Source organism: Rhinopithecus bieti, unplaced genomic scaffold (genome assembly GCF_001698545.2).
Source record: "Rhinopithecus bieti isolate Rb0 unplaced genomic scaffold, ASM169854v2 scaffold_3062, whole genome shotgun sequence".
Taxonomy (NCBI): Eukaryota; Metazoa; Chordata; class Mammalia; order Primates; family Cercopithecidae; genus Rhinopithecus; species Rhinopithecus bieti.
In genome coordinates, this window is record NW_016804432.1 from 1,693,476 (window position 1) to 1,711,049 (window position 17,574).

General features: G+C 37.4%; 1 protein-coding gene across 3 annotated transcripts in view; it reads left to right on the forward strand.

Annotated features, from left to right (window-relative positions):
- The window catches only part of SESTD1 (SEC14 and spectrin domain containing 1), a 164,208-nt gene extending 147,168 nt beyond the window's left edge, over positions 1-17,040 (forward strand). For all 3 annotated transcript variants that reach the window (XM_017868273.1, XM_017868272.1, XM_017868274.1), the window contains 6 exons: positions 1,777-1,936; positions 7,841-7,922; positions 8,642-8,764; positions 10,165-10,356; positions 13,819-13,940; positions 16,316-17,040. In XM_017868273.1, the coding sequence (XP_017723762.1) occupies positions 1,777-1,936; positions 7,841-7,922; positions 8,642-8,764; positions 10,165-10,356; positions 13,819-13,940; positions 16,316-16,445 (809 nt within the window). In that variant the 3' untranslated portion in view covers positions 16,446-17,040. The remainder of the gene's footprint in view (positions 1-1,776; positions 1,937-7,840; positions 7,923-8,641; positions 8,765-10,164; positions 10,357-13,818; positions 13,941-16,315) is intronic.
- The last annotated feature ends 534 nt before the right edge of the window (positions 17,041-17,574 follow it).

Consider the following 17,574-nt stretch of genomic DNA (forward strand, 5'->3'; position numbering starts at 1 on the left):
TTTTTTTTTTTTTTTTTTTTTTGAATATCATTACCATGGTTAGACAATTAAGTCAACTTACACTGAACTAATTATTATTATTTTCAGGAAACAGAGAAAAACAGTATAAAAGGGTGTTATTCCCTTGAGGGGTTATAATTTATGCTGAAAATTTTATTTTTCATAGTTAGTCACTCCTCCCTTCACTGGGCCTTTACCCTTGCCTGTTTACCCAGCTATATCTACAGGTGCTGTGTCTTGCATATACTATGAACAATTATTTGTAGTGCATGCATAAACTGTAATTAGCTGTGAAGTGTTCTGTGGTAAACCCTGTATGCCCCAAATTGTGTTTTATGCAATGATTTTTGTTGTTGCTTTATCCTAACCTTGTGAAAAAATGGTTGGTTTGGTTTTTTGGTTCTTGTCTCACCAAACTGGGAATATTGCCATATTACCCACTCTCAAAGGAGTGGGGTTCATTTACATTAAGGGGTCCAGTTACATTAAGCTAGTTCTATCGTTTGACATCAAGGCCTTTAAAATTTTCTACAGCAGGAAGCACAGTGAACTTTCCTAAAAGGTCAGGATGTGAAAATGGGAAGATGGGGAGTCGTATCAAGGGGGACAAAAGGGGAAATGGCAGTGGAAGAGAGGAAACAGGAACTTAAGGGAGAGAACTAGTAAAATGTGGTTGCACATGACTAAATCAAATTAATTATTGAAAACTGCCTTAAGGAATTGGTTTGAAAAATCACGCTTGTACTGGACATTTTACTTGCTTATAGACTTTATTTTATTTTATTTTATTTTTATTTTTATTTTTTTTAGATGGAGTCTTGCTCTGTTGCCCAGGCTGGAGTGCAGTGGTGCCATCTTGGCTCACTGCAAGCTCCACCTCCCAGCTTCAAGCGATTCTCCTGCTCAGCTTCCTAAGTAGCTAGGATTACAGGCACCTGCCACCACGCCCGGCTAATTTTTATATTGGTAGTTTTAGTAGAGATGGGGTTTTGCCACGTTGGCCAGGCTGGTCTCAAGCTCCTGACCTCAGGTGATCTGCCCACCTCAGCCTCCCAAAGTGCTGGGATTACAGGCGTGAGCTACCGCGCCCAGCCAGCCTTTGTTATTTTAACAGATGATATGCATAATAATATTTAGTATTTAATATAACAAATGAATTTTATTTTAAAATATTAGAAGTTTTCTTGAGCCACAGTCTTTGTTTAAAAAAAAAAAGTTCCTTTACACATGTAATTTGGAGAATTGTAAATATACCCTAATTTTTGCTTCCTATGGTATAGAAGCTAGACTGTACCTTTAGTCACAATGTTCAACATCCTTCGACATTGATAATACATTGCTGAAGTGTCTTAAAATTTTGCAAGGCTTATGCGCTTTTTTAAACAACATATTTGCCTTGTTCTCCTATAAGTTGGGCAGCATAGAAGCAGGAAGAAAAATTAGAAAATTGTTTTCTATTAGAAATAGAAATTTTCATACTTTTCTTCTGCCTTCATTTTTTAAAAGTAATTATTGTCTATGGAAACCCATGTTTTCAAAATTCCTTTTAAGGAGAGAATTTGGCATGAGAGAGAGCTCCAGTTCAAGTCACATTTAAAGGGTTTTATTGCTTGAAATGTTCATAGGATGGAGTCTTAGGATTGCATCCCAAGATGGTTTACTGTGCAAACCTCCTATACCTGGGATCCAGGTGCAATATCTGATGAGACGATTTGTTTGAGGGAGGGAAAGCACCTTAGTTGTGTAAGAGATTAAATCTAGCAACTTTTGTTTTAGATGTGGGATTGCAAGGTTTGCGTGAAAAAGGTCAAGGTCTCCTGGATCAGATCTCCAATCAGGCATCCTGGGCCTATGGAAAGGATGTAACCATTGAAAATAAAGAAAATGTGGACCACATACAAGGAGTGATGGAAGATATGCAGCTTAGAAAACAAAGGCAAAGTTTGACTATTAATGTTAATTTTTACTAAAATAACAATATTAATTAAAATTAAAAGTTATATAACATATTTTATATGCAGACAAAACGTTCTTAACTGTTATATAGAAAACATATAGTAGGTTTTTGGTGAATGTAATAATTGTGTATAATTTTACTAACAAATAGCAATAATTTATTCAATTACTAGGTACCATTTCCTTTTACTGGGTTGTAAAATTTCAATTATACTCAACTACTTCATATTCCATATCCCCAGTGTAGTCTATGACTCTGTTCTGCTTTAAAAAAAACTTTGTGAAGAATAATTTTGCTTTTTAAATTTCATTTAGTTTAGAGTTGCCATTAAACTTGTCATCTACATTGATCTGTTTCTTCATCTAAACTTACAGAGTGTCACACATTTCATTGTTCTCATATTTGCTGTAGTAGGATTGAACAATGGACTAGTGATGTTTAGTTTCATTTTCTATAAAACCAGGAATTTAAAAGATTCTTTGAAAATTCAGTTTGCAATAGCAACTACAAAGTATTGCAAAGTAAAGGATTAAAATTGTCTATGCAATATATACAATCTAGCATGGTTATATGAAATTTTGCACACTTAAAAATTTTATGATCATCAACAAAACTTCACAGAAAGCTTCCTTCTACATCACAGAGAAAACAGTCATGAGACAGAAATTTATTCCCTCATGTCTGCAAACTTACTTTATTCTCACACCACAGAGGATGACAGAGCTCTCCTCTTCTCAAAGCTGAGCTTCCATTTAGGCTCTAATTCTGATCACCCTCCTGACTCCTAAACTCCATCAAATCCCATTCTCTACTCTGGTTCCTGTCTTTCACTTAAATGCTTAAATTTCTCCTATTTTAAAAATAATAATCACACACATGGGGGTGTCTTCCTCTTCATCTCTTTGTCTTTTAGCATTAGAGCTCTTTTTCCTCACAGCTAAGTCATTTGGATAGGTTTACAGTACATTCATACTACTTACCCACTACCTCCAATTTATTTTCAACCCTTTTCAGTCTGACTTCTGCCCTCACTGTTTGACTCAACGTTGCTCTTACCAGCATTACCAACGTAATAAATGCTGGATCTTACTTAAAATTCAGAGAATACTTATAGTCCTGACTTGCTTAACTGTGATTAGAGTTAGGCACAACTGACTTTTCTTTCATTTCGTCTTTCTGGAAAACACATTTATGATCCTTCTCTGTTTCTTCTTGGTTTTTGTTACTAATTTCTTGGCCACTAGCTCAAGTTACCACTTCCAGAGTTTGTTCTGAGGCCAGATTCCCTTCTTTGTATGTTCTCCCTGGACCTTCTCACTACTTGAATTACTTTCTTTAATAGATCATAGTTTAGTAGTTAACAGCTCTTACCAAGACCCTCTCCCATGCTATAGACCCGTAATTCCAGTTGCCTACTTAGTGTCGCCTGCAGAATGCACCATGTACTGCTGAAATCTAGTGTATTAGTCCATTCTTGCATTGCTATAAAGAACTACCTGAGACTGGGTAATTTTAAAAGAAAAGAGGCTTAATGGGCTCACAGTCCCACAGGCTGTACAGGAAGCATGACTGGGGAAACCTCAGGAAACCTCCAATCATGATGGAAGGGGAAGGGGAAGCAGACATCTTACTTGGATGGAGAAAGAGAGTGAAGGGGTAGGTGCTGCACACTTTTAAACAACCAGATCTCATGAGAACTCACTTACTGACATGAAAACAGCAAGGGGGATATATGCCCCCATCTCCCACCAGACCTGTTGTATTAGTCTGTTCTCACACTGCTGTATATCCAAGACAGGGCAATTTATAAAGGAAAGAAATTTAATTGACTTACAGCTTTGCAGGGCTGGAGAGGTCCCAGGAAACAGAATCATGGGAAGGGAAAGCAAACACGTCCTTCTTCACATGGCAGCAGCAAGGAGAGGTGCAGAGTGAAGAGGGGGAAAGCACCTTATAAAACAGTTAGATCTCATGAGAACTCACCATCATGAGAACAGGATGGAGGTAACCGCTGCTATGATTCAGTTACCCTCTGCTGGGTCCCTCCCACAACATGTGGAGATTATGGGAACTACAATTCAAGGTGAGATTTGGATGGTGACACAGCTGAACCATATCGCCCCTCCAAATTTGGGAATTACAATTCAACGTGAGATTTGAGTGAGGACACAAATCCAAACCATATTATTCTACCCCTGGCTCCTCCCAAATCTGATGTCCTTCTCGCATTGCAAAATATAGTCATCCCTTCTCAACCAGTCCCCCAAGTCTTAATGCATTTCAGCATTAACTCAAAAGTCCACAGTCCATAGTCTCATCTGAGACAAGGTAAGTCCCGTCCAACTATGAGCCTCCAAAATCAAACACAAGTTAGTTACTTCAAAGATACAACAGAGTTACAGATACTGAGTAAATACACCCATCCCAAGAGGGAGAATTTGGCCAAAACAAAGGGGCTACAGGCCCCATGCAAGTCCGAAACCCAGCAGGGGAAATCTTAAAGCCCCGGAATAATCTCCTTTGACTCCACGTGTCACGTTCAGACCACGCTGATACAAGAGATGAGATCCTAGGGCCTTGAGCATCTCCATCCTGTATCTCTGCAGGGTACAGCCCTCTTGGCTGCTTTCACAGGCTGGCATAGAGTGCCTACAGCTTTTCCAGGTGCATAGTGCAAGCTGTCAGTGGATTTGCCATTCTGGGGTCTCACAGCTCCACTTGACAATGTCCCAGGGAACTCTGTTTGGGAGCTCCAACCTCACATTTCCCCTCCATACTGCCCTAGTAGAGGTTCTCCATGAGGCAGCAGCCTTCTGCCTGGACATCCAGGGATTTCTATACATCCTCTGAAATCTAGCCAGAAGCTCCCAAGCATCAACTCTTGCCCTCTGTGCACCCACAGGCTTAATACCATGTGGAAGCTGCCAAGGCTTACAGCTTGCACCCTCTCTGGAGCAGTGGCCTCAGTTGTATCTGGGGTCCTTTTAGCCGTGGCTGGAGCTGGAATGGCTGGGACACAAGGAGCATTGTCCCAAGACTGTGCAGGGCAGCAGGGCCCTGGGCTTGGCTGCAAAACCATTCTTCCCTCTTAGGCATCCAGGCCTGTGATGAGAGGGGCTACCGCAGAGGCTTCTGAAATGCCTTCGAGGCATGTTTGCCATTGTGTTGGTTATGAACATTCAGCAACTCTTTACTTATGCGAATTTCTGCAGCCAGCTTGAATTTCTCCCCAGAAAAATGGGGTTTTCTTTTCTACCACATGGCTAGGCTGCACATTTTCCAAACTTTTTATGCTCTTCTTCTCTTTTAAATATTAAGTTCCAGTCTCACATCATCTTTTTGCTCACAAATACAAGCCTAGGCTGCTAGAAGCAGCCAGGTGAAGTCTTGAACATTTTGCTGCTTAGAAGTTTCTCCCAGTCTGTACTGTAAATCACCTCTCTCAAGTTCAAAGTTCCATGTGTCACTAGAGCAGGGGCACAATTCTGCCAGTCTCTCTGCTAAAGCATAGCAAGAGTGACCTTTGCCTCAGTTCCCAGTAAGTTCCTCATCTCCATCTGAGACCTTCTCAGGCTGGACTTCACTGTGTGTGTCACTGTAAGCATTTTGGTCACAACAGTTAACAAGTCTCTAGGAAATTCCAAACTTTCCCTCATCTTCCTGTCTTGTGAACCCTCTAAGCTGTGCCAGTCTCTGCCTATTGCCAAGTTCCATCACTGCTTACGCATTTTCAGGTATCTTTATAACAGTGCCCCACTCCCAGTACCAGTTTTTGGTATTAGTCTGCTCTCGCACTGCTATAAAAAACTACCTGAGACTGGGGAATTTCTGAAGACAATAGATTTAATTGGCTCAAGGTTCTGTGGGCTGTACAGGAAGCATGGCTGGGGACGCCTCAGGAAACTTCAATCATGGTGGGAGAATGAAGGGGAAGCAGACATGTCTTACACAGCTGGAGAAGGAAGAGAGTGAAGGGGACAGTGCCACATACTTTTAACCAACCAGATCTTGTGAGATCTCAGAACATCAAGGGGGAAATCTGCCCCCGTGATCTAATCACATCCCACCAGGTTCCTCCTCCAATATTGGGATTACACTTTGATGTTAGATTTAGGTGGGGACACAAATCCAAAACCCAAATCCAAACCAGAACACCTAGTATGTCCAGAGTGGAATCATTTTCCTCTAAACTTGCCCTGCTTTTTTTCCTCTAAACTTGCCCTCCTTTTTTAATTTCCTACCTAGGTTAAAGTTACCATCAGCTACCAAATTTGAGATTTATCCTAAAATCCTTCATCTTTCTCATCCCTTATCAAATGTCCAAGTTCTGCTGTCTCTGAATCTCAAACATTTCTGGTCAAGATCTTAAACCCTTATCTGCCTCTGGCCTGGCTACTCTCCAGCTTTTTGTATATAAGAGTAATCTTCATAAAGTACGACAATTGTGTAAAACTTCCTTCAGTGACTTCCTGTTTGCTCAGATGGAGTTAGTCTTCTTGGAATAATGTAGGAGACCCTTCATAATCCAATCTTGCATAATTTTATCTTCTATAACATTCCCATAAAATCACACAGTTGTTTTTATCTCCCTGAAAGCATCATGCTGTTTCATGCATCCATGACTAAGAATACTTCTTTCCTCATTTTCTGCTCAGTGAATTCCTACTTACTCTTCAAGACTCAGGGATACTTACTTTAGGAAGTCTTTTTGGACTTCTAAGGCAAGTTAGTCACGTGCTCCTCCCTACTTTTATAAAACATTTTAAATAGCTTTATAATTGTACTTATTACATCTCTGCAAATGGGAGCATCTTGATAGTAGAGACCATATCTTATATTTTCCCCAGCACACATTAATACCTGAATACAGTATGTGTATGATACCATCTTCATCATTAAAGTGGCCTACACTGTTTTTTAGTTTCATATTTAAAAAATCAGTACCACTTCCCTTCAATCCATTGTGGAATTACTTTAACCAAGCTGAATTTTAATGTCATATTACAGCTTTTATTGAGAGCTTCTTTATTTTTTTTTTTTTAAAAAAGGCTTGTGATACCTACTTCTATATTGTTATTAAGCTTTCTTTAAGGACATCAAGTACAGTAGAGCACAGTCACTGGTAACTTGTTATAGGCATTTGAGACTGCAGTGGGAGTCCTCCGTCCCACCTGCAGTACACAGAATTGCATGGAAATGAAGGAAATGGACCAGAGTTAAGTTAGGTTAAGTTGCCTTAAAAACTTAAATGGTTATATTATCCAAACAGACCACAGCGAGATTAAAAAATAATTTGAATTGTGATTCTCTACACCGAGAGGTCAGTAGGGATTTTTTTTGTTGTTTTTTTAAGCCCTCCATCTAGTTGTTTTTAAGAATGTAGATGGAAGGTTTTAAAAAATATATATATATATTATTTTAGGTACTATAATATAGTGAAAAGCATTAATTTTTAGAAGTTTCTTTAGCTGGGCATGGTGGTGCACACCTGTAGTCTCAGCTACTTGGGAGGCTGAAATGTGAGGATCATTTAAGCTCAGTAGTTTGAGGTTATAGTGAGCTATGATGGTGCTACTGCACTCCAGTCTAGGTGCTTGAGTGAGACCTTGTCTCAAAAAAAAATCATCCTATATTTGAGAAACATTACACTTTTATCCTTGAAACTTGTTTGATGCTAAACAGCAATGGAGATTTTTGGGGTTTTAGTGTACTGTTGTCCTTACATTTGCTTTAATATTTTGCAGAATCCGTGGTATCCTTAAGAGGGTTTGTCATTGAGTATCATTTGGGTATTTTGACGTTTTGATGTAATATTGATATAAATATCCCTAAAATTCTTACAAATCAATACAAAGTAGTTAAATTTATGTTTGGGTTCATTAGATGTGAAGACATGGTAGATGTGCGAAGGTTAAAGATGCTTCAGATGGTGCAGTTGTTTAAATGTGAAGAAGACGCTGCTCAGGTAAGGACCAGCCAGCTATATTATGTAGTTAGCTTTTCTTAGAAGATTGATTTCATCTAACTACAAACAAAAGTGTACTTTTCATGGTCCTAAAAAGTAAATTCTTGAAGTCAGGTTCTAGTTTATCCTGTTGAAGAATACACTTTGGTATTTCCAGCTAGTTTATTGATCTCATTTAACTTAATCTTCTCAATGAAATCCTCTATTGAGCTAGAGATTGGGATTATTTATTATTGTTGATTAGGTTGTCAGTTACATCCAGGATAAAATCTGTTGGAGCACATTGCATTTTGCTGTCTTGCATCTGCAAGAGAAATTTCAACACCAGATAAACAATTTGATATATTTTGTTGTTATCATTAGAGAACATCATTTCAGTTTGATTTAGAGAAAATTTGTGGTTTTATATAGTAACACAAAACTGTAATGCAATCTTGATGGATCTATATACAGAAATACATGATCTTTTATTATGTGATATTAACTTTAAAAGAATGCTTTTCTTTAGTATGTCTTGCCTTCAGATTTAAAGAATTTTGAGGAGTAGGAGAGGTAACTAATTCATGTAGCTTATCATTGAATGAAATAAGCTTTTAAGACTTTAGGTTATAATTAACGGATTCATTAATCACATGATAGTAATCTCTGTATAAATGACATTTTGATACAATAAGTAAAGAGTTCTGAATCCAGCTTCATTGTTATGTCTTTTTGTTTAGGCAGTAGAATGGCTAAGTGAACTTCTGGATGCTCTGCTTAAGACTCACATCAGATTGGGCGATGATGCTCAAGAAACGAAAGTTTTGCTGGAAAAGCATAGAAAATTTGTTGATGTTGCACAGGTGCAAAACTGGTTATCTTCCTTTTCCACAAGCTCAGTGTTTGAATAGCTTTCTGCATGATTATAATGTAACTTTACCCTCCAAGTACAAGAAGGTTAGTTTTGTTATTCCAGAAGTATCACAGAATTAAGAAAGTGTCAGCTGGTGCATCAAAACTAGCCTGCATAAACTTGAGAGGGTTTATGTTTCCCTGAATACATGTTCTGCATGGTCCCTCTGATTTATGCTATATATTATGGCATTTAGACAATCCAGCTGTTGATTCACAGAAGTTAATATGAAATGGATGTTAATATCAGTAAATAAGAAACCTCACTTTCTGCATCTCACTAGTGTTAGCATAATAATACAGGACTTTTTTGTGGTGAAAAGTATCTTTTTTTTTTTTTTTTTTTTTTTAAGACAGAGTTTTCCTCTGTTGCCCAGGCTGGAGTACAGTGATGCAATCTCAGCTCACTGCAACCTCTGCCTCCCAGGTTCAAGCGATTCTCATGCCTCAGCCGCCTAAGTAGCTGGGATTACAGACACCAGCCACCACGCCTGGCTAGTTTTTGTAACCTTGTTGGCCAGGCTGGTCTTGAACTCCTGACCTCAAGTGATCCACCCACCTCGGCCTCCCAAAGTGCTGGGATTACAGGTGTGAGCTACGGCGCCAAGCCAATAAGTATCTTATTTTCCCTAATAATGAGTTCACGTTGTAACAGGTGTAGTTTCCTATATGGAATATAAAGTGCCTAATTTCACCTTCTTTTGAAAGTAGTTTTTGATTAATTCATAAGCAGACATTCTTTCTGGCCAGTGAAATTTGGTGGATTGTGATGGGGGAAACGGAATAAAGTGGGGAAGCCTAACAGAAAGAGACTTTTTTCTAATTAAAAATTTTTAAACAATTTGTTTTTTTGAGACAAGGCCTTGCTCTGTCACCTACGATATAATATGGTAGCACAATCATAGCTCTCTGCATCCTCAAACTCCCGGATTCAAGTGATCCTCCTGCCTCAGCCTCCAAGGTAGCTGGGACTACAGGCAAGTGTGGCCAAACTCAACCAATTTTTTTTTTTTTTCATTTTTTTGGGGCAGGATCTTGCTATGTTGGCCAGGCTGGTCTTGAACTCCTAGGTTCAAGCGATCCTCCCACCTCAGCCTCCCAAAGTGCTGGGATTACAGGCATGAGCCACTGTGCCTGGCCAAGAAACTTATTATAAACTAATCAAAAATATTGCTTCCCCTTTATTATTTATACACACAGATAATTTGTAGTATTAAGTGCCACTAGATGTATTCAGTATTGATTTCTAGTAGTGTCACTTAATTGTTAACAACAGTCTTCCTGCACACTTTCCCCATCCTTCTCTTAAGAATTCTTTTTTTATAATTTTATGTTTCCTTTACTTTTTTAGAGCACTTATGACTATGGCAGACAGTTGCTACAGGCCACAGTTGTGTTATGCCAGTCTTTGCGTTGCACTTCTCGGTCATCTGGGGATACACTTCCTCGATTGAACAGAGTATGGAAACAATTTACAATAGCATCTGAAGAGAGAGTACATAGGTTGGAAATGGCTATTGCATTTCACTCAAATACTGAAAAGGTTTGCTTTTTTTTTGAAATGTTATTCTCAGTGGTATTTATTGTATGTGTTTAAAGTATGTTAATTTTAGTAATGTAACTGTATGACTGATCTATTTTTCAATATTTATATTAGTTCCATTGTTACAGTTTGTTTAGATTTAATATATTGCCTTAGAGAGTTCAAATTAAGTTCTTGATTCTTACCAGTGCTGGAGAGCTGTGATTAAAGAAATCTAGAACCACGTGGTAGTCTTCTCTTCACACTTGTCTCCTCACCAAGCCTGGTGTCCAGAATATGCCCTCTGTTCTTTAGAGTATCATTAGTTCAATCTCTTTCATTATGCCTGGAAGGGAAACTTTTTGCTTTGGCAACTGCTATTAATTGTCACACATTTTTTAAAAGGCACCTTGTGATTTTATAAAGTAGGGACATTAAAAAAATAAGGACAAAAGTAAAATGCTTTTTTATATGGGTTCTTTAAAGATTCATTCTAGAATTTATTATTCAATGAATTAAGGTCATTAATTCCAGAAACAAAAAATAAAATATGCAGGGTTATTTGGACACATTTTCTTTTTGTTTTTTTTTTAGTAGAGAAGGGGTTTCACCGTGTTAGGCAGGATGGTCTCGATCTCCTGACCTCATGATCCGCCCGTCTCGGCCTCCCAAAGTGCTGGGATTACAGGCTTGAGCCACCGCGCCCGGCCTCAAAACACTGTTTTAATACTGTTCTGTCAGGCCTATGGAGCCTGCTACCACTCTGCATTGCCATCAAAGGTGCGGGTGCTCCACAGCGCTGGTGCTGTGAGCTGTGGCCACGGCTGCATAGCAGGGACCTTCAGGCCTCTGCTCCAAACTGGCTCCCCTAATATATAGCCACAATTTTCTGGGGTTACATTCATGAATACTGCTACAAAGGATCCTACTGGAAAAAGCTAATTTACACTACTTTTAATGGTTCCTAGCAAATGAAGCAGTTATAATAGTATTTTTAAAGTTTTTTTCCTAGATGGTATTTCTACTTATTACATGTGAACTTATTTGGAAGGAAATTATTGGGGGGCGAGAAAAATACAAAATANATTTGGACACATTTTCTTTTTTTTTTTTTTTTTTTTAGACGGGGTCTCACTCTGTCGCCCAGGCTGGAGTGCAGAGGCCGGATCTCAGCTCACTGCAAGCCCTGCCTCCCGGGTTCACGCCATTCCCCTGCCTCAGCCTCCCGAGTAGCTGGGACTACAGGCGCCCGCCACCTCGCCCGGCTAGTTTTTTGTATTTTTTAGTAGAGACGGGGTTTCACAGTGTTAGCCAGGATGGTCTCGATCTCCTGACTTCGTGATCCGCCCGTCTCGGCCTCCCAAAGTGCTGGGATTACAGGCTTGAGCCACCGCGCCCGGCCTATTTGGACACATTTTCAATAGAACTTTTTTCTTACTCTTTGTAGTAAGAATTTATTGTACCCAAACCTTACATATCCATTCTGAAAAGGAACTTTATTATGTAGTTAATTTTGTTTTGATCTCTTACAATAAAAGTTTATACGTAGGGAATGTTCAATACACTTTGAGATATTAGCAAACCTAACTCGATCCTAGAACAGAAGTTGCAAGGACCCTCAGGAATTAAATAGTTTCTGAGTTATGAAGTACATCTGTTGGGAAGTGTCCATAGTTAACTCATTCTCAGCTGGTTATTGAACTCCATAGATCAGTGTTTGATGAACATGGGCCTAATGATAAATGGGAGTATACAAAATGGTATAACTTACTTACTGATTGTTTCAATGAGAATTTTTTATTATTATGAAGTATACTGTTAACATAGAAAACATACAGACCACAAGTATTCTGTGCAGTGAGATTTCACAAAGTGAACACACCTGTGTAATCAGTTTACTGTTGAAAAAAACAGAACATTATCAGCATCCAGAAGCTCCCCTCCGTTCCTGTAGTCACAGTACTGCTCCCCCCACCACCTCAGTGTCAAAGGGTGATTGGCCCAATGTCTAGCACCAATGTCTAGCACCCAATGTCTAGCACCACTGATAACCTAACCTTTTTTTTTTTTTTTTTTTTTCAAGACGGAGTCTCACTCTGTCGCCCAGACTGGAGTGCAGTGGCACGATCTCGGCTCACTGCAAGCTCAGCCTCCCAGGTTCACACCATTCTCCTGCCTCAGCCTCCCAAGTAGCTGGGAATACAGACGCCCTGACCACCACACCTAGCTAATTTTTTTTATTTTTTAGTAGAGACGGGATTTCACTGTGTTAGCCAGAATGGTCTCGATCTCCTGACCTCGTAATTCACCCGCCTCGGCCTCCCGAAGTGCGGGGATTACAGGTGTGAGCCACCGTGCCTGGCCCACAGATGACTTTTTAGGATACTACTTTTAACTACCTTTTTATGAGGTCATATAAGAATGAATAGAGTTGAAAGGATTTTTTTAATAGAAAGTTGTTTCTATTATTTTTCTGTTACCTAGCCTTTATCTTACTTGTAGTAAATTTGATTTAAATTTGATTTACCTAGGTTGTACAAACCTAAGTAAAGCCCTTTGTTATCAGATATTACTTTCGTCTTGACTGTATTCTATTTTATACCATTAAGCATAAATATAAATAACCGCAACTATAAGCAAATTGTCTAGTATAATGATTAGAAAATATCTGAATTAAATCTTGAGTTTTAAAATACAAAATGTCTGTTTATGAGTAATGCTGAAGTAAACATGATTGAATTCCCTAAAGTATAATGCAAAGAAAAGTTGTAAAATGAATACTTCTTTTCTTCTCTGTCTCTCAAATTTTGCAGTTCTTTCTTGTGGTTTAATTTATTTAATAGTAATGGTTAGGGTGAAGTGAAGAACAGTATCTCATCAAGGACTATAGAGATTCCCATATTTGAATTATAACCTAATCATTTTACGGCAGTTAACTCAAGCCAGCAGATCACTTGTTAAATATTATCATCGAGCTAAGTTGTCACATCAGTTATATATTTGTACTCTGTGTTGTTTTCTATTCATATAATTTTTCATTTGTAATGTCTGTGTGCCTTTTGAGAACAGTCTATACCTCCTTCACCTTCCAGGCTGCTAAATAAACATAGAGTAAACTGTTCAATAAATGGCTACTTAACAAATGAAAGAATACTTCTTAAGGACAGGTTGAACTTATTTTCCAAATAGTAGTCTAGCATTTTCTTTCTTGGAAATCACCATATTGTTAGTAGGAATTATGTATTTCATTTTGTTGTTTGAATTTCTTGAAGAATTTTGCCAATAATAGATCAATCTTACATAGTGGTATACCTGAAGACGCTAAGAACAAGAAAATGCCTTATAATCTACCAAATTTGTATGAGCTTGATTCCATTTCTGTGTCTCTCTTTCTCTCTTTTCTCTCTCTTTTTTTTTTGGATCCTCTGAAACTGCAGACCTTTCTGTGTCTCTTAATTGATGTTGCTCTTTTATTTGCTGCAGATTTTGCAGGACTGTCCAGAAGAGCCTGAAGCTATTAATGATGAGGAGCAATTTGATGAAATTGAAGCAGTTGGGAAATCACTTTTGGATAGATTAACTGTTCCTGTAGTTTATCCTGATGGGTATGGGGCATGTTCTTATAATTTTATTTTTTATTGATGTGGTCTTAAAGTGAAATCATTAAAAGAGGAAATCTATTCTTTTAAAAAGCCAAATAAATTAGGTTTGGTCCACATCTTTAACTCCTACGATAAATTAGTTTAAAATGAAAAGAAATCCACACCTCTTAGCCACAGTAATGGTACTTGCTGACATCAGATGTGTTGCTTCTTGACAGCTTGTTGTAGAATGATCATTGACTAGATTAAGACACTGGGTTCTAGCCTTGGCTATGATGGTAGGGAATAGTGTGACTTGGGGCTTTATTCAAGAAAAGGAAGAGGGGACAAGGGACTAATGGTTAGTGAGTTCATAGTATATGCCAAGTACCAAGTGAAACATTTCGCCTTCTTTTGACGAAAGAGGACCAAACCAGTATGATTATTCCTGATTTACAAATGAAGAAACTGAGGCCCAGAGAGATTAAGTAAGGCTCTCAGGATTTCACAGCTTCTAAGTGTTAGAGTAAGGATACAATCTCAGGTCTGTCTGTGTGACTCCAAACCTATTCTCTTTGTACTGTGTTATATGGCGTTCTAATTTCTTTATGTGTGAAGGGATGGGATCCTGATTTTCTTATACCTTTCCATTTCAAATAGTCAGTAATAAAAATATGAAATAAGCTGATGCAAAATAAATGGACCAGGAAAAGAATCAGGAGGAACTTCATCCCCGGTGATTTAGATCTGATTCTTAGTGAAAATAATTTAGAGATAATCCAGAGGATATTTAATTCAAATGATAGAGTAAACAAACCATCAAATAAAAATACAAGTATCTTTAACATTGTGGTATAGTGTGATGGAGTGAGTCTGTGTACTCTGGAGCCAGAGGTCTCAGCTCTACCACCTACTCACTATAACACCTTGGGCAAGCCACTTAACCTTTGTGCCTCAATTACCTCATCTAAAAACAGCCATGTAACATTCCTACCTCCTCAGGTTATGGGGGCGTGGGAATTACCTGAGCAAAATAAATATAAAGTACTTAAAACAGATCTGACACATAATAAGCACTGCTACTACTGTGTCATGATCTTCCAGTGATTATTTGGGATTGATATTGAAAAGATGGCATTTTATTCCCTTGAAAGAATATTATTCATAGTCTATACTTATGTTATCTGAAGCCACACCTAAACTTGAACAATTGGAAGTAGGCTAAAGTCACCTAAGGTCACCTACATCTGCAATAAAAGAGAACAAATTTCAGCTAGTGACAGAATTATAGGCGTGTTTCTGGTTGTTCCATTCCAGGATCCCTTACCCTCCCTGATTCCTACATTTCACAACCAGTTGTCACACAATCAGCCTCCTTTTCTACCCATGTCAGCCTAGGAACACCTCTCCCTTTTTTGCTTGCTTCAGCTTCTTGTCTGTGTTTCACAGATAGTCCATGTGTCATTTCCTCATCCTTTTAAGATAAAAGAATATTAGTACTGTATATTCAAAGTTCACATCTACCTTTAACATTTTGGAATTGCTATTTTATTCCACTTTATATTCATATTAAAACTTATTTATATCTCTTTTAGGTATTTTGCTAATTTAAATATTTCCCAAAGTTGTGTGTAATGTTTTCCATAATTATTAATATGATGGTAATCTGTTTATGCCATGTATAGTTTGACAGGTTGGACAGATTTGTCTTTTATACCTTCTCCTGGTAAAAGAGATTGGTGGTCTCTCTGGATTCACTGCTCGAAGACCTAGGTTCAAATTCTAGTTTTTCCCTGTGTGACTTTGCTTACCTCATTTAACTTTCTAGGCTCCACTTTTCTGATCTAAAAAATAAAGAAATTAGTGTGATAATTTCTAAGAAATCTTCCAGCGCTAAAAATATTCTGTGACTCTGAATACAGTATCTTTGAGAGTAGAATAAAATTAATGATTTTATCTGTTAATGTACCAAACAATGTCATAACATTATAAAGAATATTTATTTTGCTTGCCAGCTGTATTGACAAATGGTGTCCCCAGCCAATAGTACTCAAGTACATGTATAAATTTTGTGTTTGTGTATGCTTCTGGACCCACATATTTCCAGTGTTTCATTGTTTGGTTTGTTGCTATTATCTCATAAGTACACATGATATAACCTTTACACCACCAATATATTTTTCTCATCATGTCTTAATGTATTTTATGCCATTTTAAAAAATGTTTTTCCTGCTGAATTTCCTGCTCAGAGATAAACGGTATGGTCACAGATAAACTGATATTTACACATAGGCTATCTCATGTAGATTTTTTATGGTAAATTTTTGCTTCTATTTGTATTCACTGCAGTTAATGGATTTGTATTAATCTGAGGTTTTTCTGTGTGTTTGGATTTTTAGAACCGAACAATATTTTGGGAGTCCAAGTGACATGGCTTCTACTGCAGAACACATCAGAGACAGGATGAAACTAGTTAATCTCAAAAGGCAGCAGCTGAGACATCCTGAAATGGTGACCACAGAGAGCTAATAGCTACCAGCTACCTACAGATTTGCAGTTCATAATCCCGCATGTTGTCAACATACTACAGCATTAGCCACCACACTTTAAGATGCATTTCACAGCCAAAATAAGTCTCATTTCTTTTCATGATACATTTCTCTTTACATGTTAACACCTTGCTATTACCAAGGCATAATTACTTAACATGCTTCGAGGCTGTAGACTCCAAGTATCTTAAAAGAAGGAACTATAAACATTGCACTGAAAACTTGCTTTAAAGCTTTACCTGACCTGTCAGTTTGTAGATAAACAACTGATAATAAGCTTTGAATGGTGCTAATAAGAGTAGGAATTTTCTCTATTAAAAAAAAAAAAAAAGATTGCCCTTCCTCCACAGGTGATTTAGTAAATTTAGACAGTAGTTAAACTCTTACTAGTAAATAGTGGTGTCCTCAAAATTTTACTTTGTAATTCTTCAGAATTGATTATTTTATTGTGTCAATATGGAGAAAACCTTTCAGATCTTTGATATATCATAGTCATTAAAAGACCTTTTCCTATTTGTATTGATAACGTATTAAAAGTTGTTTGTGCTTAATAAAAGACTTCTTTAAACATCTTATTTAATTTAGTAGTTACATCCTATTTCTAAACATGAGTGCCTTATTTAAAAGGGCATTCTTAGGACTGTGAAGATGGTTTAATATTTGTTTTTTCATGGTGGTTGCATGTGTTTTAGACAAGAAATTCATATGTAAGCATGTATATATAATAAATAAGCATGTTTATCATGAAAAATTATTGTGAACAATTTAGATCTTTAAGAACTTATTAATAATGGAATACTATTTCTAATTTTCTCTTCTTCAACTTGAAAATATTCTCAAAATTATTAACTACCCTGAAGATACTTTGTCTTTAGGGGAGGAGGGTTGAGGAAGAAGGCATACATAATTACTTCAGTGTAATCCTTTATATCAGAGTAATCTTTCTGGAACTAAAATAGCAATTGTTAATAAAATTTAGTTTCTCATTATAGTCTAAAAGCAAAATAAATTCTTAAGTAGTCCAGTAACAGAACTGTATGACTCCTTTAGAAATAAAATTTATCATGAAATGCTAGTGCTTTTAAGTTTGTATTAAGTTTAAATGGTGA